Below are 21,440 nucleotides of genomic sequence, written 5' to 3'. Positions count from 1 at the left end.
ATAATTACAATATCATTTATTAATTCTCAAGAAATTAATTTCTCATTATATCACTTAAAACACTGAGTTTTCTATTGCATTAATATAATATTTGTTAAAAAAAAGATAATGGAGATAAAAAGAACATGCATCCCTTTATTATTTTTAAAAGATAAGAATTCACTTGAATGATTTATTTTATGTTTTTATTTTTGTTTTTTATCTATTATATTTATATTTTCTATCCAGAACATTAACCAAAAACAATTTAATAAATATGTTTGTGCTTAAAAAATATATTGTTTAATCTCGAATATAAATCATTTTTTTGTAACAAAAAAAATAGATAGATATATAAAAAATATATATAACAAATAAAAAAAGGTTTGAAAGGAAATCATTATACTTGAGATCATGATTTGAAGTAGATTAGGATATTTTTAATAATTATGTTTGCAATTTGCTTGATGGATACAGGGCGAAATTTTTTATTAATTATTATTAACATAAAAAACTATAGACTTATTTAAAACTTGAGCACCAATAATTTTCTAGCAAAGGATTTCTAAATAACAGTAGGCTTATTTACAAGCATGTTATATACAATAATATTTTTATCTTAAATTGACTTTAGAATCTTAGGATCCCTTTCTCATCATGGTTGCAAATTCCTCGTAGTTGATATTTCCATCCTGCATAATATGTCTCCATCTCTAAATCAGTTTCAAGAAAGCATCAACATATAGTAATAAAAAGGTCAAAAGAAAAGATTTTTACTTTATCAGTATCAACATCTTTTATCACTTCATCTATTGTAGCCTCATCCCCCATTCCATATTGAGACATGGCTTGTCTTAACTCATCTCTAGTGATATATCTGTGAAAATTGAGCAGCTCAAGTTCAATAGTGCTACGAACATTTTGGTTAGGAGTCAAGAAATATTGTACACTAGATTTATCTCAGGAGAACTAGTAACCTTACCAATTATGATAAAATTTAGATAACATTTTGATTATTGCTTCGGAATAGAAGAAATGAAAACAATTGAGATACAGTCCATGTCTTTTATGCTTTGAAAAGACAAAAACTCATTTTACATATTTATTTTATGTTATCTTCTTTACGTGTCTTTTATATCTTGGGATGCTAACCAACACAATCTTAAAAATTACAGAGAATAGAAGAGGCAACTAACCCATTATTATCCTTGTCAAAGTATTGGAAGGCCTTATACAAGTTCTCTTCCTTCTCAAGTCTATGCCGATGCATGGTAGCCGTAATGAATTCAACATAATCAATAGTACCACTATTGTCAACATCAGCCTAACACAAAAAAATGGTCTTATCAACGTGAATCTTGCTGCAATGCTTGCTAGTTAAAATGGATTTTGAAGGAGCAAAAGGGAAAGCAACATAAGAAATGATAAAAAGAGCATAGTTGAAGTGTAGTTCTTACACCATCCATCAACTGCTTTATTTCTACTTCAGTAAGCTTAGATCCTAGCCTTGACAGTCCAGATTTGAGTTCTTCATATGTTATAGTACCACTTCTATCAGTGTCCATGTTGTTGAACATCTGTCTTAATCCCTTGATTTCTTCCTCTGAAAGGTTCTCAGCTATGACCTTCAATCAATTAAATTGTAGTTCAAGAAAGCAATGGTAAGGATATGAAAGGAATAAAAAACAAATAAAAATGATAGCTCTTGTTGGTGATCCCAAATCTAAATAGTGGCATCATTCTAACAGCTAAAATTATTCCTTCACATGCTTTAACATTGATAAAGAGTGATTTAAAACACGGGGGATTCTTAAAATGTGAACATTTATGTGGCTTTGATCGGTCAGAAAATGAAGGTGTTAAAACATACTTTTAGTGCGAGCTTCTTCAACTTGTTCATTGCTCTGAACTGTTTCATCCGTATCAGGACAACACTATCAATAGGCTTGTTAGATGCTTCACCACCCGCCTTCATCCATGGATGTTCTGATTCAAGTGTATGGTGTGAATAATATCAATAAACCACATAATTTTATGACATTATAGTTTGTTAATGAATAAAAACTCCATAATTTGTTTTAGGATCAACTAGTTGAAGAACGATATTGGGGGCTTGAAGATATTAGCTGCCTCAAAAAAGGATACCTAATATATAGAATGAGAGCGAGGATTGATTGATCAAATCATGGATAATTATACACTAACCGAGTGCTTGGGCAGCGGTGATCCTACTCTTGGGGTCTCTCGTTAACATTTTCTCGATGAGATCTTTTGCAGAAGGTGAAATCTGAGGCCATGGCTTGCGCTGGAAGTCAAGATTGCCATTTAATATTGCTTCATTTATGTCCTTCTCAGCCTCTATTACAAAATGTGTTCATCCACACGTCAGTTAGAAAAACATTGCACTTTAAGAATATCTCAACACAAAAAAAATCATGGTTTAAGAATGCGTGATCCACAAGTTATTTCCTGAAAAACAGATTGGGGCACACTTTTTGTTTCTCAAGGAGTAGATAACTAAGTTTAAAGTGAGGGGTGTGGCTACATCATGCTATATAGCTCAATTAGTAGAGTAACGAAGAGCATACCAGCCCAGAAAGGAGGCACCCCACTTAGAAGAATATACAGAATGATCCCAGCACTCCAGACATCAATCTCTTTCCCATAACTTCGTTTCAACACCTCTGGAGCAATATAGTAAGCACTTCCAACAAGGTCATTATATACTTTTCCTGGAAAATTAGTTATGAAAAATTAAGTAAATAAATGATGATGAATCTTAACAAGTAATATGCGATGAGATTTCTATAGCAAAGAAGATTTTGTATGTTTTTAATTTCATCATTTTCTTGCAAGAAACGATGACCATTTGCAATGTCACAAAGCAAATAAATAAACTAAAAAAAAGATCATTGTTAGCTAATGTATCTAGATTGCATATCTTTGGTGCTCTAAAATTATGTAAGTTTACCTTAACGTAAACTTGGTCGAACATAACGAGTCACTCAGTAAATCACTAACTCAAAACCCTATCTTAGCTATGTTTTATTTCAATTTGATTTAAAGGTTGATTTAAATTTAGTAACACCTGACTAGGTAAACTTTAAAATTTAGTTTCAAGGGAAACTATTTGAAGGAAAAATAAGCTTTTAAATTTCATCATTTTCTTGCAATAAATGATGACTTGGTAAGATCTCGTTGTTAAATTAAATACCACAAGTTTCAGAATTGTATCTACTTATAAAAAAAGAAAAAACGTCATGCTAGAAGTCACCCGAAAAATTAAGAGGTAAAGAGAACTCAATTTGCAAAAATAAATAAATAAAAGAAATGGCCAACCTTCTTCAATGAAGACAGATAGTCCAAAATCAGTAGCTTTAATTGGAGCATTTGGATCTTTACTTGCAAGCAAGAAATTCTCAGGCTTCAAATCTCTATGCATAACCCCCATAAAATGACAGGCATGAACCACATTCATAATCTGCCTAATAATTGTAGCAGCTTCACTCTCCGAGTAACTCCCTTTAGCTATAATCCGATCGAAAAGCTCCCCGCCAGAGCATAACTCCATGATCAAATGCAGATTTTGTTTATCCTCGTAAGCACCCTTAAATTCAACAATATTAGGTTGTCCTGTTAAGTGCTGTAGTATTAAAATCTCTCTTCTAACATCCTCGATATCCTTTTTCTTTACAAGTTTACTTCTTGAGATAGACTTGCATGCATACATCCTTCCCGATGTCTTCTCTGTACAAAGATAAGTTATACCAAAATGACCTCTACCCAATTCATTATCAAGATCGTAAATTGTGGTTATTTCAACATATGGTTTACAAAGAATGGGACCAATATTTGAGGATGAAGTAACAATAGTTTGAGAAGTCCCAAATGTTTTCGAAGAAGGTGTTGTTGATGTTGGTGGTTGTAGCGGTTTGTTCCAACGTTCTTGAGCTGGTCTTTTAGGTGGTGCTGGTTGGTAGTAGACCTCGTCCGAGGAAGAGGAAATAGGGATATCATGAGAACAAGACCTAGAGAAACACTTTCCCATTGGATTGGTGAGCAGTAACTGATCAAACGAGAGTAAGATTGTTTCAGGTTTTTAAATTTTTTGGTGGGTTCTGATTTATAACAAGAACATGTAGGTTGTGGAAGATATTGAGGTTTTGGCTAAGAAAATTCTGTTGCTTACTTTTTCGGGTGCGTTGCTTTTGCCCGATGTGGAGTCTTGGGTATCATTCTTTCTTTCTCTCTTACATTTTTGCTCGAGGACGCATCTACTTTGCTTCGCTCTGTTGAGTGAGGACAAAGGAGAGGGCTTTCTTCGTGCTTCGAAGCAATAGCTTTTAGCATAGTTTAGACGGTAGGGTAATCGACGCGTTTCTTTTCCTGTGGTCGTTTCAGTGCATTGTTATCGCCTTGACGTGTGAAGTAAGGAAATTTCGCACCAGCCCACCGCCACAATTTGCTTCATGACAGCAACAATGTGGGTTAATTAAGCTCTAAACGGTACTGGACTGTGAAGCCCATAGCATGCAGCGCTGGGCTTCCTAAAGAACAACAAAAGCATAGTCTTTAGATCTCAACAAAGCCCAACTCATTAAATTCTGAAATGGGCCTTCTGAGTTCTGTAGCCCTTCAACATGAGAGATTCTCAATTTTACTTTCCTTCGTTGAAATCCTGCGTTTCACGCTCCTGCCCTCATGGTTAATTTGAAGCTTGATTTAGTCTTACTTTCCTTGGTTGAAATCATACGTCTCAAGTCCCTGGCCTGATGGTTAATTTGAAGCTTGATTTAAAACCTTTTTTTTCTTAATGTTTGTAATGATGATTTACTTTTAAAAAAAATTAAATTAATATTTTTATATGTTTTCAATAATTTTTATATGTTGATATTAAAATTAAAAATACATTTAAAAAAATCATTTTGATATAAAAAATACTTTTAAAAAATACCACATATTTAAATTGAATTTATTTCTAAATAAGTTGAGAGTTCATTTGATTGAATTTATGTAAAATTTAACTGGTTAGATTTAAGATTTTTTAAATTTTTTTGTCTTAAAAATATCATTTAAAAAAACATATTTATTTTAGAATAAATATAAATTAACATTCTATTTATTTTTATTTTAAAAAAAATAAAAAAAAAATAAAAAATTTATTTTTTATTTTTTATTTTAAATTAATAATTTTTAATGTTTTTATATCATTTTAATATATTAAATTTAAAAATAATTTTTTAAAAATAAAAAATATATATTATTTTAATATATTTTTAAATAAAAAATATTATTTTAGAAAACATCAAAAACTGTAATTTCAAGCACGTTTTAACTCATCCATTTTATGATAAGTTATAACCATGATTGAAATATGAAAGGTTTGAAATTAATCACATGTAAGGACCAATGAGCGCGATTTTCAATTCCTTTACGTAATCAAATTGTAAATAATTAAATGTACAACCACAATTGTTGTCGTTAAGATTGGGGAAGTACAAACGATAGGAGAAAGAGACAGTTCCGGTTAGAAATTGTTGTGGGGTTTTCAAAGAAGGCCTTAATCAATTATTAGTATCTTAAAAGAACCCACCGCTTTTATGAAATTATAAAGTTTGCCCGGGCGATTTTAAATTAAATAATGACAAGGCAAAGTCATTGCGTACACCCGTCAACCCTTGGTTAATATTAAATTTATGTATAGCGTGTATCACGCGCATCAAATTTCTATTTTATTCATTTAGAAGTTTGAAAGGAAGACCCTTTAAAAAATAGTCTTGGTCTTTGTATAAAAGCTGGACAGCGATATTTTAAAAAATTATTAAATTCATGTTTTTTAAAAAATTTAATTTTTTATTTAAAATTGTTATTATTTTAATTTTTAAAAAATTTAATTTTTTATTTAAAAATGTTATTATTTTATATTTTTAAATTTTTTTATATATTGATATAAAAATAATTTTTTTAAATAAAACCATAATGATGGAGAAACAAATCCCATGCAATAATAGAAAAGGCTACGTTCACACCATGATAATGTATGGGACTTCCTATAGCAGAACCTGGGAATTTGCTTTTATAATTTTGGTTTTGTGCTTGTTTTCTGGTTGTTATCGTGGCCAGATAGTGTTAACATAAAGATAATATTAGCTGCAAAAAAATGGATTACGAAGAAATTAAATTGATTTATTATTAGTAATTCATATTTATTAAAATTTATCACATTAACTAAATTAATAATTATTTGAATTTCATAATCAACATATTTGTTTTCCACTAGAAACTAATGATGAACAAAGTAATATTGGCCTTAACTCTTAAAAAGAAAATTTTCAGTTTGTATTTGATATTGTGATATATAATTTTTTTAAAGGTATTTTTTTAAAAAATATATATTAAAATAATTTTCTTTTTAGATTTTTTATTTTTAATATTAACACATTAAAATTATAAAAAAATATTAATTTAATAATTTTTCAAGTAAAATACATATAAAAATAAAAATTACTCCTCTCGATCACTCATTTGACATATAATAGTATATTGCCACAGGAGTGGTTGTGACTCATAAGCATTAATCTTTTGAAGGATTGCCATTTATGGCTATCGCTTAAAATTTAAGGTGTTTAAAGATTTGAAATCTATAATGAAACTTTGACATGCTGACCGGGACAACATTAGGGTAGCCATTAATTTTATTTTGTTATATGTGAACCATTGACCTGGGAAATTCTTCCCGTTGATGTGATAGCAGCCCTGCCAGCTCTATCTACCACGAGTCTTTTCTCGGCATTTATGTGCTTTCGTTTCTCGTTCGTGAGCTCTCCATCATCTTATTACTCCTTACTGTTGACATTTTGCTCCAGCCTTGAAACGAAACACTGTAGCATTGTTTCGCTCCACACATGAAGGTCTGCGCTTGTCCTCCTCCTCCTCCAACTCCCCGTTCTTCTCTTGCATCGATTGTTTCTTCTGTGAGTTTGAGGGAGCCATGCATCTCTATGCTGTCCACTATAATTGCCAAGCTGACCTGTGCAATTCTGACTCTCTTATCTGCAGAAGGTGAGTGCATGTAACATTTATGTGCCTTTTTCTCGAACTATATATTGACTTGTTTCGATCTGATATTCTTCAGGTGTTACTTGTTCATGTGGAGCGATAACGTCCTGCTCTGTAACCTTTTCGGTTTGATTTTCGGTTTTTATTTAAAAAAATAAATTACAAAATTTGTCTGTTCAGGATTTTTTTTAAAATAAAACCAGCTTGAAGTCTGGATCCACTACTTTGCTCAGTCCAACCACGATTGATACCAAACGATGACGCATGGTTAATTAGTAAAACCTAGGAGGTCATTCTTCGCCTTGTAGTAGTACAATCTCGAGAAAAAAAAACACTACAGGCAAATTATAAGCGATTACTTTTCTATGAAAACAAATAACTATCAATTTTGTAGAAACCCTATATCAAATTTGGGTATTGTGTAAAAACAAATGTCAATCTAAAAACTAAAGACTAAATTTTTTAAATGAAACTCTAAAATATAATTTATATTATTTTTGAATATTTCATTTGGTCATACAGTGGGTGCAATATTGGGAGTCCTGATAGGAGCTTTTGCTGGCCTGAAAACGGAGAAGGGATTTCTCCATGGAGCCATAACTGGAGCGGCAAATGGGGTCATTTTATCCAAAAAGATCCTTGAAATATTACTTGCTACGTGGGATTCTAATGATACAGTAATCGCATGCTTCTTTTCTTTGGTAAGTGTCATGGCATCGATAGGCATTAGTGTCATTAATTATCGCTATATTGTTTGGTTATTAATGCTGTAATTATTAGTTTTTATAACAATTAACACATATAAGTTTATCTTCTCCAAAGCTTGACTCAGTTGCATATATCATGAGTGGAAGATACCATCCTCAACGATTCAATCCAACCAAAATAGATGAAGAAGAGAGTGAGGTATGGATTTGCCTCTTCTTTTTTCATATGATAATTGAGAGCTTTATTAGCATGCCAGAATACTATTAAGGCAATGATACTTAGTAGGATATTAATATGCAAACCCGACAAGATAAAAAGTGAGTAATAAGATAAAATAAAAAATAAAACACACAAGAATTTACATGGTTCATCCAATTAGGCTACGTCCACTGGAAAATATAGAAAGATTTTACTAAGTAATGTGAGAATTACAAATTCTCTCAAATAATAGGAAAACAACTAAGAATCTATCCACTACTAGGAGAAAATACATCACTTACTCTCTCACAAATACCTTATAATTTTATGAGATTGCTCTCTCTTCACTTTCCTCTTCTTCTCTCTATCTTGGTGTGCCAAATAAGTTTGGAAGCATTGCTTATTTATAGGCAAGAGTAGGGGGGATAAAGGCCATAAATCATGGCACTACTTATGCCATAAATTATGCCAACAACTCATCTCTACTCATACTCCATCAATTATGCTAACAACTCTATCAATTATATCAACAACTCACCTCCAATTATATCAACAACTCCACTTATTTTTGTTTTCCATCAATTTTACTTAATTTGATTAAGTGTTGGCTTTACACTTTGGATGAAAAGGAATACAGGGATATTGTCCTTCCTACACTAAGACAAAATGTAAGAAAAGCATGAATGAAAACCATACACGATGCGAAGATTAAATAAAAGATACTTGGACATTGTGTTTCCATTTCTAGTCTTCAATCATAAGCAAGTCAAAGAAGAACAGGATCAAACAACTTATTCCAATTCGGTTTCTTATCCTCGAAAACCAAATCATTTCTAAAATTTCAAATCCACTGGAAAATACCTAAAGGTTTTATTGTTGTAACTCACTAGCGGTTAATGTGTGGAAGAATGAATTAGCTTACATAATCAATCTTAGTTATTATTTCAACAAATTAATGCTAATACGTGAGGTAATTGCTTCACAGGTTGATATTGTCATCCTCGTCGATGCAACCTACAAGCTGATATGATATATAACAAGGTGTCCATGCACTTCCCTAAAAGAAGTTTTCAAATATTATTTATTTAATAAGAGATCATAAATAATTAATGGATACTTTTATGGTCTGTAATTTATTAATATTCTATTATTTTCAGGCTTTTAGTTTTCTATTTTGTTTTGATGCAAAAGACAAGCATTATATGATCAAGTTGTGCGTACCATCACTTTGGTGGCGTTGAACCACAATTTACATTCCTTTTTCGAAGAATTATATATATATATAAAAGATAGTATAAGAATGTCCGTGTAATTCTATACATACAAAAATCTTTTATAAGCTAGTAATGATGTAATGGACACCATCTTAAGATTAGACTATGAAGACTTGTCTTAAAAAATGATTATACGATGAATTAGAAAAGGATATATAAACATTGGCATCCAGAACTTAGGTGCATCCGATCTATGAGTGTATATGAATATGAAATAAGGTAAAAATTGTGGAAGAAACTTTTGAATTGAATAATATTATTTGAATTGTAAGGTTGTACCAAATATTAATTAGATTTTGAAAAGAAAATTTATATTCAAGGATTATATGTTTTCTATTCAGACAAATAACACAACGTTCGTTTATTTAGTTTCTAGCTATCTAAATAGCTGAAAACTAAGTAGAAACTCTCTTTTAAATTTTTAGGTCAAACAATTTAATTTTCAAATAATTTTTATTTAAAAACACATGAAAAATAATATACACAACTCAATTAACCCTCTTATTCCTTTAAAGTTATCAAAAATCAATTAAAAATCAACTCGACACCCAGATTTTCCCAAGCTCTAGTATCCGTTTTCAAGTAATTTGAATATCAATAATCAATACCATCCAATTCTCCTAGTTTAATGGAATATTTTAACTTTTATGATTAGAATCATTACAACCATTCACTTTTTATCTACCATTGTTTTTCTTTGAGTCTCCATCTCATCCAAAAATCTAAAAACAAATAAAATAAATTTGTAAATTAGTATAAATATTGGCAAAAACTTCATATCAAACTTATTTTTTAATGTGTTTTACAGTTTCGCTCTATTTCTTTTAATTTTGCAGTTCTACCATAATTTCAATATTAATTTCATCTAATTAAAGATACAATTGTAAATAGAAAAAAAAACTTAAAAAAAAATACAGAGCACCATAAAGAATTCCAAATATTTTAGATGCATGTGTGTGTCACACAATAGAACCATGGCCCTGAAGAGAAAATCAAATAGAGCCTCCAAGATTTATACTTTTTGAGGTTTACGAACGTGCGTGCATGGCTTCTCTCTTTGCTGGTCTTCTTATTAAAAAAATCAATTGAACTGAATCAATTTTTTATCCAATCCGGCCTTTTCATATTTTCAAAAACTAGCATATTTTATTAAGAAAATGACCCGTTAGGAATTAGTCCATAAAAATTTTAAAATATATATATAGGGTTTTCTGCTGGAACCTTAGAAAGGGTAGAATTTAAAAGCTGTGAGGCCTCCATGCAATCCAAGAAATAATAATTCTTTTTGTCAATTACAACGGCCGTACGTTATATCCCTGCTGGCCCATCCAATGGCTCACCTAACTTGAATGATCTGGAACGAAATATCCTTGCTGGCCCCTCCAATTGCATCGTAGTATGCTTTTAAATAAAATCATGTCACACAGTGACGTCTGTCTATATGGGTGGAGGCAATTGTGGCAAAATTTATCATGATGGAGCTCTTTTACAAAATCTCCCCTTTCACAAACTTTTTTTTTTTATATTCTTCTACTTTTTATATATAAAAAATAACATATAATTGTTTATTTAATATCTATGTTATTAGAATAAAAGATTATGTAAGTTCATGAGACAATACTACGTACAATCATTTTGCTTACGTTAAAACATATATAATAAATTGTTTTAAAATAATTATTTCAATTTACACCTTCTAGTTTATTTTACATCGATAAAAACTTTATATGTATATTTTATGTTTTGAGAATTCATAGTAAAAAAAAACAATAATCTTAAAAGAATTTAATTGCGCATGTGAACAATCTTTACTTTGTTAAAAAGAAGAAAAAAAATGTATGATATTTACACGTCGAGTATGGAAAGTTTTGCAACCCTAATATGATCACGGCGATTCATGGATTGCAAATTTGCAAAGCATGCATTCGAATAATTAAATTTTAAACAAATCAGCAATCATTTCCAATGTTTTCTTTTCTTTCTTTAGGAAGTATAGAAAAACTGAAGCTGTGTTCATGCACTCCTCAAGCTGGGTGCATGCACACTTTAACTCCTTTCCTAAACAGCCCAGTATTTTCCCGGCTCAATAATGTCCATTGATTGAGAAGAGCTGCCCAAACAGTGAGAAAAAAAACATGAAACACCTTTAAGAAATGCGCATAGACAATATCAAGATAGCCTGTTTATTTTCGTATTTGAAAGATATTTAAAAAAAAAAATTAAAAAAATTATTTTTTATTTTAAATTAATATTTTCATATTATTTTAAAACACAAATAATAAAAATAATTTTTAAAAAATAAAATAATATTATTTTAATATATTTCTAAATAAAAATAAATATTATTTTAATATTTTTCTAAATAAAAAAAAAAAAAAATAACTTAAACCACGAGAAAGAAACTTAGTAAACATTTTGTTAGTTAACGACTTTTGAACGTGTGTGGCGGAAGAAGACTTCGATCCGGAAGGGAGGAAGTCTTTAATTAATGGAATGACCCGGACACGAGTGTAGCATTGACGCACGTCAATGTTGACTTAGATGGCGGCGGATAAGTTAGTCATATAGGCTGCCTCTGTTACGTTAACCCTCCATCAAAATTGCATGTTTGTTTCTGTATACTATGCAAGCAATTTCTCCCTCTGAACTACTATAGATTTTTTCCCATCAAAAGGAGATGTCCAGTGGCCTTGTTACTGGTTTGATCGCTAGACATAAGCTCATGAAGATCGTATACAACTGCCCATCATCTTGCTCTGCTTTTTCTTTAGCGTCTTGGGTTTCTGCCAAGGTTTATGCAATTGCGTGCAAGCTATTCTGTGCGATCTTGACGTTCGTGTTTGCAGTAGGTTAGTGCCAAACTTTCTGTGGTCATTTTCTGTTTATTTTTCTCAAATATCGGGCTTCAATCGTTCTAGTAAGCCACGAGAACCATCATCCCATCTCTTCCCCTTCAATCACTTCTTTATATTATTATTTTCTTTTTTATCACACATCGAGCTCTCTCTCTATTTATAGCTGGCACAACATTGGGAGCCTATGCTGGTGCAGTTGTGGGCCTAAAGTCTAAAAGCAGCTTACTTCATGGAGCCGCAGTTGGAGCCATCATGGGGTGCATACTTTCCATTGAAATTTTTAGAAAATCATTCGTTCTCTGGGATTCTGATGATTGGGCAATTGACACCTTCATTCATATCGTAAGTTCCCTGATTGCTCCTCACTACGCTAATCACTTCAGGGATCGAAAATTTGAATTAATTATGCCCTGACCTTGCCTTTCAACTTTAGATTCAAACAGGTTCAAACATCTTGAATGAAAGAATAGAAAGGCTTAGTTCAACCACAGTTTGCAGCAATGGATTATCGATGCTGAAAATTCAAAATAAGAGACTTGCAAACAAAAACTTTGTGGGTACCTCATGGAGTGGACCTTCCTGTCCAATCTGCCTACAGGTTAGTGGCTTTGCTGTTTTAAAAAAATTAATCTCCCCAATTCGAATAATAATTGTGTTCAACACTTATCTTGTTCGCTGATTGACAGGACTTCCAACTGGGGGAAATGGTTTGCAGCTTGCCGGGGTGCCGCCACACATTTCATCCACATTGCATTGGTCAGTGGTTTATTGGACACAGTTCTTGCCCATTGTGCAGGAGAATACCATTTTTGGTGGAGAATGTGGATTGTGCTACTTAAGAACAAAAATTGTTCACTCCATTTTGTTAAAAAAAAATAGAAGATAAAATACTCTCAATGTATTGAATAAATAAACAGCGAGTCTTTAAATAGGTTGTACAGTAATAAAAAAATAGTAATATAATAACAATAAAATATCCACTACTTAAAACATGGATTGAACTCCTATAGAATAGGTCTTCTATATTTATTGCCGATAAACTCAAAAATATAAGCAACATAACTTATTTTTAACATATTTTTCCCCACACTCCAATTAATATTGGATTGTTTATATATACATGATTTATATTTATTTGTAAACAAATCATCTGCCAACTGGGTGGGTTGTTCATTATTTTCTCTCTCTCTTAACCATACCTAAGCACGAGAAGCATAGAGTGTGGGTATTGTTTATTTATTTTTAGTGCAAAATAACTAACAAACATAGTTACTGCCCAAGGAAGGAGATGCCAACAGCATCACTCAAGAGGGTACCATAAATGTCTTATGGATGAGAAAGATCCAGACCTGTAGAGGGATGTCATTAAAACACCCATCTTAACTAGGAAGTCAGCTCCTCGATTATCTTGTCGCAAAATGTGATGGAAAGCAACATTCCACTCACGTTTGCAATGACACTGTATATCAATAATGACGTTACAGGAGGAAGAAACATATGATTCTAACAATCAAGTAAATGAAGGAGACGCCAGCAGCATCACTCGAAAGGGTACCAGAAATGCCTTGCGAATGAGAAAGATCCAGACCTGTAAAGAGACGTCACTAGAAGACCCCATCTTAGCTAGGAAGTCAGCTCCCCGATTATCCTGTCGTAAAACGTAATGGAAAAAAACATTCCAGTCATGTTTGCAATGACACTGGATATCAATAAACATGTTACAGGAAAAAGAAACATCTAATTCTAACAATCAGGCAAATGAAGAAGACGCCAGTAGCATCATCACTCAAGAGGGTACCAGAAATTCCTTGTGGATGAGAAAGATCCAGACTTATAGAGGGATGTCATTAAAAGACCCCGTCTTAGCTAGGAATTTAGCTCCCCGATTATCCTGTCGCAAAACGTGATGGAAAGAAACATTCCAGTCACATTTGCAATGACAGTGGATATCAATAATGATGTTACAAGAGGAAAAAACATTTGATTCTAACAATCAGGTAAATGAAGGAGACGCCAACAGCCTCACTCAAAAGGGTACCAAAAATGCTTTACGGATGAGAAAGATCTATACCTGTTTAGGGATGTCACTAGAAGACCTCATCTTAGCTAGGAAGTCAGTTCCCCAATTATCCTGTCGCAAAACGTAAAGGAAAGAAGCATTCCAGTCACATTTGCAATGATTGGAAAGAAACATTCCAGTCACATTTGCAATGACAGTGGATATCAATAATGATGTTACAAGAGGAAGAAACATCTGATTCTAACAATCAGGTAAATGAAGGAGACGCCAACAGTCTCACTCAAAAGGGTACCAAAAATGCTTTACGGATGAGAAAGATCTATACCTGTTTAGGGATGTCACTAGAAGACCTCATCTTAGCTAGGAAGTCAGCTCCCCAATTATCCTATCGCAAAACGTAAAGGAAAGAAACATTCCAGTCACATTTGCAATGACAGTGGATATCAATAATGATGTTACAAGAGGAAGAAACATCTAATTCTAACAATCAGGTAAATGAAGGAGATGCCAACAGCCTCACTCAAAAGGGTACTAGAAATGCTTTACGGATGAGAAAGATCTATACCTATTTAGGGATGTCACTAGAAGACCTCATTTTAGCTAGGAAGTCAGCTCCCCAATTATCCTTTCACAAAACTTAAAGGAAAGAAACATTCCGGTCATATTTGCAATGACACTGGATATCGATAATATAATTACAGGAAAACAAAATATATGATTCTAAACAATCAGGTAAAGGCTGCCTTTAAGCCCCTTAAACCGAATAGCTGCTTCATCTATGAGTGGTACACTACTTATGAGATTAATCGGAATGTTTACTTGCTATATATAGAGACTTCACTTTCAAACTCATGGTTTGGAGTAGGGGTGTTTAAAAAAAGCAACCAACCGATTAAACCGAAAATAATAACTGAAAAACCGAACCGATAAAAAAAACAGAATAAACCGATTAAAAAATAAAAAAAGTTCACCCGGTCCAGTTCAATTCCAGTTTAAAAAAGCTTAAACTGATTGAACCGGATCAAATCAAACCAGTTTAATTAAATCTAAAAGAAAGGTATAAAAAAAAACATTCTAAACCTAAATATCTCAACCCTACCTTTTCAGCCCTCATCCCTTTACCTTTTCTCTCTTTCCAGCCGCCCCACCTTCCTTTTCCCCCCACTTCATGTACTCTCACATCTTGTTAATGAGCTCTAGGTTCATTTCTTGTCTTTCACAACTCTGGATCTCACTCTTTCAACTCTCTAATTCCCATATTTTATTCAAAGAGCTCTCAATTAGCTTTTCCCTTTCCCCCTTCCTCTCTCCTTTTCTCTCATTTCAAACCACCCCACTCATCCCTCCCTCCCCTTGTGCTCTTCTCCCTTGTATATTAACATTAAATCTTTCATCACTCTGGTTTATTTTATTGTCACTTCTCCTATAAATGAGTTGAGCTTTATATCATATTGCTTATCTCTTGAAAAAAAATCGCTAGCTTGATGTGATGGGCTTTGGTAAACAAGCAAATCAAACCAGTTCTTATTAGAATCTCGTTGATTGGAACGCTTATCGTGAGTGGTAAATTAGCCTCCTATTCTCTTGCTTATTTCATGGTCGCCTTGCAATAATAATAGCTGCAAAAACAATTTAGTTTTTTTTTTATTTTTATTGTTAGAAAACCAATCCAAACCGAACAAAACCGTTTCGATTTGAACTAGTTTTTGATTCGATCCAGATTATATTAACCAGGAATGTTATTTTTCAATTTGATTGAATTTTTATATTTAAACCGGACCGGACCAAACTATAAACACCCCTGATCTGAAGGCTTCAGATATAATTATCACCGGTTAAGCTCAGATGCTAGCAAAAGTTTAGCTGGTAGATCCAATTCGATCGTTAAGGAAGTTTACAGCATCTAATTTTCACTGGATATAAAAAGGATACCCACTCATTAAGACGATAGGGTAATATTTAAAGAGAATTTCAAAGCTTTAGCTAAAATAAAATTCCCGAGTCAAAGCCCATATTACAGAAGACTGTTCCAGTAAGAGAACCAATCTACATATATGGTAGTGATTAAGAGACTGACATACCAAATCTACGGTTTCAACTAGACAACGTGCACAAATGAACACCCAAGCTTGATTATTAGCAAGATCAGCACGAAATACTTAATTATCAGCTCTCAGCCATGGAGCCACGGTCCACAGCTCTGACACACTTGGGATGCACCTCGTATCCACATTCAAGGCACTGATAAGCCCATCCTGAACCTTGTTCATCACAATCACAGCATATAAACGGTCCTCCTCCAGTTCCTTCTGAAACCAAGGTTAGTTCATGTCGATGCCCTGCATGGTTCTTTGATCTTGGTAGGCTTTGAGCCTCCTCGTCCATTTGTTTCTCCAGTAAATCCACTTGGGCCTCGGTAAAAGGGTACGCATTTTCTTGGTACAAGTTAATTAGGTTTCTCCCATGTTTACTGACAGTTTTACCATCAGGACCTAAAATTACCAAGCAAGGGATACCTTTTACATCAAAGTGCTTAGCAAGGGTTTTGTTGGCAGGATCTCCGAAAGGCAATGCTAGCCATGGCATGCTATTGAAGTAGGAGTCGAATTCAGCTTGATCGCGATCACTTGACACAAACACAATTTCAAAGTCGTCATCATTCCCTTTGTTTACCAGAATTTCCTTAATCTTTTGGTAGATGGATATCAGCTTGGGAGTAAACTTCCCGCCCGGAAGACACCAATGGGATGAGAAATACAGTCCGATTGTTTTGCCTACCAATGAGGCAACGGGCACCTGCAAGTGACAAATACGTTAGACAAACAGATTTTCAAGCACATGCGTTTCTACCATGAAATTTGTCAAAATCTATGAATCATGTTCCTATTGCCTGTCCTTATCATTACTCGAGTGGATCCCAATGTTAATTTTTTGCGGTAGGAGATCTTCAGTGCAGATTCGAAAAACACAGGCCAGTGCATGTAACTCCAATAAAAATGGCGTCCAGAAAATTGTACGCCAAGGAGACCCACCCCAAATAATAGATACGGGCCTGCCTTGCGATCTTATGAATATGCGAGAACTATCCAATCAGGTTAGGAGATTTGTAGATTCTTGTTATCACCTTATCTGCCACATCACTGACATGTTAATTAGAGTTGGATGCATACGTATCCTTAATCGGTCAAAATCTTATATTTCATTAAGATTTTGTTTAATTAATATAATAATACAGAAGAAACATGTATAAGAAGATAAAATGTATCTGATTGAAAAAAAAAAAAGAGAACAGAACATTAAAATAAATTTAATTTCAAGATAGTTTTATTGTGAATTTATATTCCAAGAGTATGTCCTAGCTATTTTTGTCTTTTCTATCATAAAATAATAATCAAACACTACCTAATAAACTTAGTATTATTCATATGAGATGAGTCGTATATACAAAATCATATAATACTCATGCATCACCATTACATTTGATTCATGTAACTATAAATAAGGTAAAAAAATAAAAAATCAAGTATATATGATATTTCTCTACACGATCCTCAAAACATATCGTCCACAAACGGTGAACAAGGCCACGTAGCAAGCAAAAACAATTAAGCAATGGTTCTGGTCCTGTGACTTAAGCTGGTTAGAAGAGGAATCTAGTTAAACAATACATATACGTGTCATGATGTCGGCTACGCTTTCTTTTTTCATGCATGAACCAGGTGACGTTTTGAGCTCTTTTCTTGTATATATCTGCCCAACCGTGATGCACAAGGTGCTGACTCATTGGACCCGCCGCAATGACCTTCCCATCATTTTGTAGTGACCAAAAATTTCTAAAACTGAGTGGTCAAATCAAATGAAAATTGTGTCCCCACCGAATAAAGATGGGAGGGCATCTTATTATTGCCAGCACATCGAAAAACATTGTGGTAAATTCCTACAATTTTTTGTTTTCGTTGTAGAACTTGATCAGAAGATTTACCGGGTCGTAGCTCGTCGAGAAGTTCAATCCGAGTAAATTATTTAAAAAAAATAAATCCAAATATGGGTTTTGCTCTAGTTCGGCTGAGTATGAGAGGATGCTACAAGTCGTTGAAGGTTTTAAAACTAAAATTTTGACAACAACTAGCATAAAATCAAAACTGCCTGCAGTGAGATCAAGTTAAATTTCAAGGAGGCAGGTAGGAACTGACCTGTCTAGGTGCGGGATGACCCAAAAGATAGTCTCTATCATGGCAAGCCAGCAAATTGGTTAGGGTCTGCCTCTCATGCTTCTCCTTCTCTTCCAATTTTAATTCCTCCAGCCTCTCTTTGGTAAATGGGAAAGCCTGGACTCCGAACCGGTGAAGGAGCTCGACCCCGTCATGTAATGTTGCCTCATCTTTGTTATCCTTAGGATGCAAGATGACTAGGCAAGGAATTGCTTCAACGTCAAATTTACTATTTAAGGCTTTTTTGGTCTCCAAATCTGAAAATGGAATGGACAGCCATGGCATGTTGGCACGATAATTGTTGAAGGCATCCAAGTCCTCATCAGACGACACGAAGACAATTTCGAAATTAGATCCATTGCTCTTCAAATCCTGATATGCACCAATTAAGACTTGGGAGGTGAAGCTTCGACATGGCGCATACCAGTTGGCAGAGAAGTAAAGGCCAAGCACTTTGCCTTCAAGATCAGAAACTTTCACCTAAAAAGAAGCCACGTATTCTAACACTGAGTTAGTTAGCAATTTAATGCAGCTTGTGTTATAGCTGGGCCAAGAAAATGATGAGATGCATCCATTTTATTCCAAGAAAATGATGAGAAAACCATCCAATAAGCAATGATAACAAAGAATTCATTCTCCAATAATTAAGTTGAGCTCAATAAAATGATGAGATGCATCCATTTTATTCCATGAAAATGATGAGAAAACCATCCAATAAGCTATGATAACAAAGAATCCATTCTCCAATAATTAAGTTGAGCTCAACGAATACAATGTGTTACCACATTTTATGTGTACAGTAGTTGAGAAAGGGCCACGTTGCTGTACCTATTGCTTTAATGCAAGGAAGAAGTGATCATTACGTTGTGAAACAGACACATGTCCTATCGGCTTGGTTGTTTACGGGCAACCATTGTGTGGAAGCCCAACTTCATGTTTGGCTTGTGAATAAACACAGCCCTGTCCCAGAAAATGATACCCTCTTCCCCCGCCCCACAAAAACAACAAAAACAAGAACATTATCGACCGCCTTAACGTCGATGGATTGCCGACAAGATGAGAATAATAGAGAATCAAGAATTTTAATTGCACTTACGGTAATACATGGTTAATTAATTAGTTAATCCAATGAGCTGCAAGGTTCAGTGTTTAATAATTCTACTATTCTAGCCATCTCCTTGTTGTTTCACTACATGTCAATTTAGGGTTCCATAAAGTATATTTATTGTAAGAAGACCACCCTAAACCGCACCAGAGATCATGATAATTAATTTTTCCAATAACTGCTCAGTATGCTTCGTTCCCCGCGCCCTACCATCCACTAGAAAGGATAAGTTCATAGACAAGAGAGTCCTGGAGAGTCAAAATTTTATGGTGATCAAGAATGAGTAATTGTTCACTAATGTTTATTTGCATTATAATCTTCCTTTTTCTTGTTTCGAATGAAAGAAAATCAAATATAATTTACCTTAGCTTCCTTCCACAAAGTAAAATAGAGTACCTTGTTAATTCATAATAAATATGCGGCCATAAACTTAATTAGTTTGGTGACGAGGGGGTATCCAAACCATTATTTAAACATATACATGAGACCCAGCAAAAAAACAAAAAAAAGATTCAGTAAGATAAAATAACTTTATTAAAGAAACAAACTAAGATGATATTACGATTTTGCTAAGGCATTGCTATTTGAAACGCTAACTGCAGTTACGTTATTCATGCTCTTAAGTCTTAGCTACTATAATTTAAATAATTTGCTGCACAATCTAAAAAATTTTCTAAATATCAGCAACAACTAAATATTTTTTTATTGAAAAAAAAAAGATTTCATTCACAGCGTAGCAAGAACAAACAATCTAGTTATTATACTAATAACTAAAAAAACTTGAGGTGAGGTTAATTGTTCATATATGAACAATGAATCTGCTATTTTTTTTGTAGAAAGTTACACAGCCTCGTCTACACCACGTAATAGCACGCGAAAAGAAAAAAAATCACAGAAACTACTTTGAATTTATTTATTTATCTGGACAGGAGGATTTGAGAACACATGTAAAATATCATTCGTCGATCTAGATAATTATGATTTGGTTTGTTAATTTACATTTTAATTTTGAAGGAGACGTTGACTCGATCTTAATCTGTTTCTTTCTGATCAATAAATTCTTTAATTTAATTTCATTAAAAAATTAGTAATTGATCTTGGGTTTCATCGAGAAAGAAATGGATATCTATTTTTTAAGATCATAAATAGAAAATCAATCAAAATAATGGTTGCAGAAAGTTCCTTTTTTCTTCCGAATAAAATATTAGCTCAAAGGGGATTAATTTTTCGTTTTTTAATTGGTAAAATATTGTTTTTACAACCCGAAATGACTGGATAAACTCGATCTGCAGATATCAGATAATCCAAGCACTTAAGTTTCCCTTCCCAGATTTTTTCTAAGCTCAAAATTAAGAACTCGGATCATCAGTGATACAAAAAGAAGAGAAATGTTTAAAATTATATGACCCAAAAAAATAAAAACAAAGAAAGAGAAAAAGTTGACAGAAATATTTGCTTGGAAAACCATGAGCATGTGAAGTATGAACCACAGTTTGCTGCGTGAATCTTTATAAATTTAATTAAACAACTTAAGATTTTAGATCACAGATGTAAAGAAAGAGATAGAGATCAGAGAGTGAACCTGAGTTCCATCTTGGGAAAGAAGATAATCACGATCTTTCGAGGCCAGAAGTGATGAAAATCTTGAGCTTGAGATTCTGTGTGAGTCACCGTTTGCTTCAGCTTTACTAGCTTGAAGCTTCCTGGAATTTTCCTCCAAGTTCATCTCCTTCTTGACCTCTCTCCTCTTCACCCACACAGTCTCCCTCCCCCTCTCCCTCTCTCTCTCTTTCTCGAGATGAAATACAATCCTCTAGTATCACGCTTATATTCCTGAGAACCATATTCTTTCCACGTACGTGTTTTGAAATAATACTGTGTAGATTACTTTTACAAAACTGTTGTTTAATTAAAATAATTATTACTAAATAAACTCCACATCATTACCTTACACCCGATAGGAAATCACAACACGCACACGTGGCATTCACCTCTCTTCAGTAGGAAACTACAAGCTCTGCTCTCTATACA

At 33.3% G+C, this 21,440-nt stretch overlaps 4 protein-coding genes and 1 long non-coding RNA gene across 7 annotated transcripts; 3 read left to right on the top strand and 2 right to left on the bottom strand.

Annotated features, from left to right (window-relative positions):
- Positions 1–450: 450 nt before the first annotated feature.
- Positions 451–4,303, bottom strand: LOC105109914 (calcium-dependent protein kinase 29-like). 2 transcript variants are annotated; one of them, XM_011004783.1, is made up of 8 exons: positions 3,319–4,303; positions 2,568–2,711; positions 2,185–2,337; positions 1,850–1,965; positions 1,437–1,604; positions 1,176–1,303; positions 757–856; positions 451–671 (listed from the first exon to the last, which is right to left on the bottom strand). In XM_011004783.1, exons 1-8 carry the CDS (start codon positions 4,025–4,027, stop codon positions 618–620), a joined length of 1,572 nt encoding a protein of 523 aa, XP_011003085.1. In that variant the 5' UTR covers positions 4,028–4,303; the 3' UTR covers positions 451–617. The 2 variants fall into 2 exon arrangements, with proteins under 2 accessions (XP_011003085.1, XP_011003084.1); XM_011004782.1 differs by having other exon boundaries at positions 757–853; positions 1,173–1,303; positions 3,319–4,302.
- A 2,450-nt stretch (positions 4,304–6,753) lies between these two features.
- Positions 6,754–9,196, top strand: LOC105109913 (NEP1-interacting protein 1-like). The gene is made up of 4 exons (XM_011004781.1): positions 6,754–7,041; positions 7,561–7,739; positions 7,861–7,944; positions 8,930–9,196. The coding sequence occupies exons 1-4, from the start codon at positions 6,885–6,887 to the stop codon at positions 8,972–8,974; spliced, it is 465 nt and encodes a 154-aa protein (XP_011003083.1). The 5' UTR covers positions 6,754–6,884; the 3' UTR covers positions 8,975–9,196.
- A 2,458-nt stretch (positions 9,197–11,654) lies between these two features.
- Positions 11,655–13,193, top strand: LOC105109912 (NEP1-interacting protein-like 1). Of its 2 annotated transcripts, XM_011004780.1 has the most exons (5): positions 11,655–12,067; positions 12,237–12,415; positions 12,507–12,671; positions 12,760–12,934; positions 13,152–13,193. In XM_011004780.1, the coding sequence occupies exons 1-4, from the start codon at positions 11,896–11,898 to the stop codon at positions 12,910–12,912; spliced, it is 669 nt and encodes a 222-aa protein (XP_011003082.1). In that variant the 5' UTR covers positions 11,655–11,895; the 3' UTR covers positions 12,913–12,934; positions 13,152–13,193. The 2 variants fall into 2 exon arrangements, with proteins under 2 accessions (XP_011003082.1, XP_011003081.1); XM_011004779.1 differs by lacking the exon at positions 13,152–13,193 and having other exon boundaries at positions 12,760–13,040.
- A 2,853-nt stretch (positions 13,194–16,046) lies between these two features.
- On the bottom strand, positions 16,047–21,222 carry LOC105109911 (probable nucleoredoxin 2). The gene is made up of 3 exons (XM_011004778.1): positions 20,992–21,222; positions 18,287–18,784; positions 16,047–16,889 (listed from the first exon to the last, which is right to left on the bottom strand). Exons 1-3 carry the CDS (start codon positions 21,133–21,135, stop codon positions 16,260–16,262), a joined length of 1,272 nt encoding a protein of 423 aa, XP_011003080.1. The 5' UTR covers positions 21,136–21,222; the 3' UTR covers positions 16,047–16,259.
- Positions 18,981–20,516, top strand: LOC105109910 (uncharacterized). Its single transcript, XR_839355.1, has 2 exons — positions 18,981–20,063; positions 20,246–20,516. It is a non-coding gene; the product is annotated as an uncharacterized LOC105109910 (long non-coding RNA).
- Positions 21,223–21,440: the final 218 nt, after the last annotated feature.

The sequence above is a fragment of the Populus euphratica genome, unplaced genomic scaffold, assembly GCF_000495115.2.
Source record: "Populus euphratica unplaced genomic scaffold, PopEup_1.0 scaffold236.1, whole genome shotgun sequence".
NCBI classification, from domain to species: Eukaryota; Viridiplantae; Streptophyta; class Magnoliopsida; order Malpighiales; family Salicaceae; genus Populus; species Populus euphratica.
Note: the sequence above shows the minus strand (reverse complement) of the source record. Positions and strands in the feature narration are given on the sequence as shown.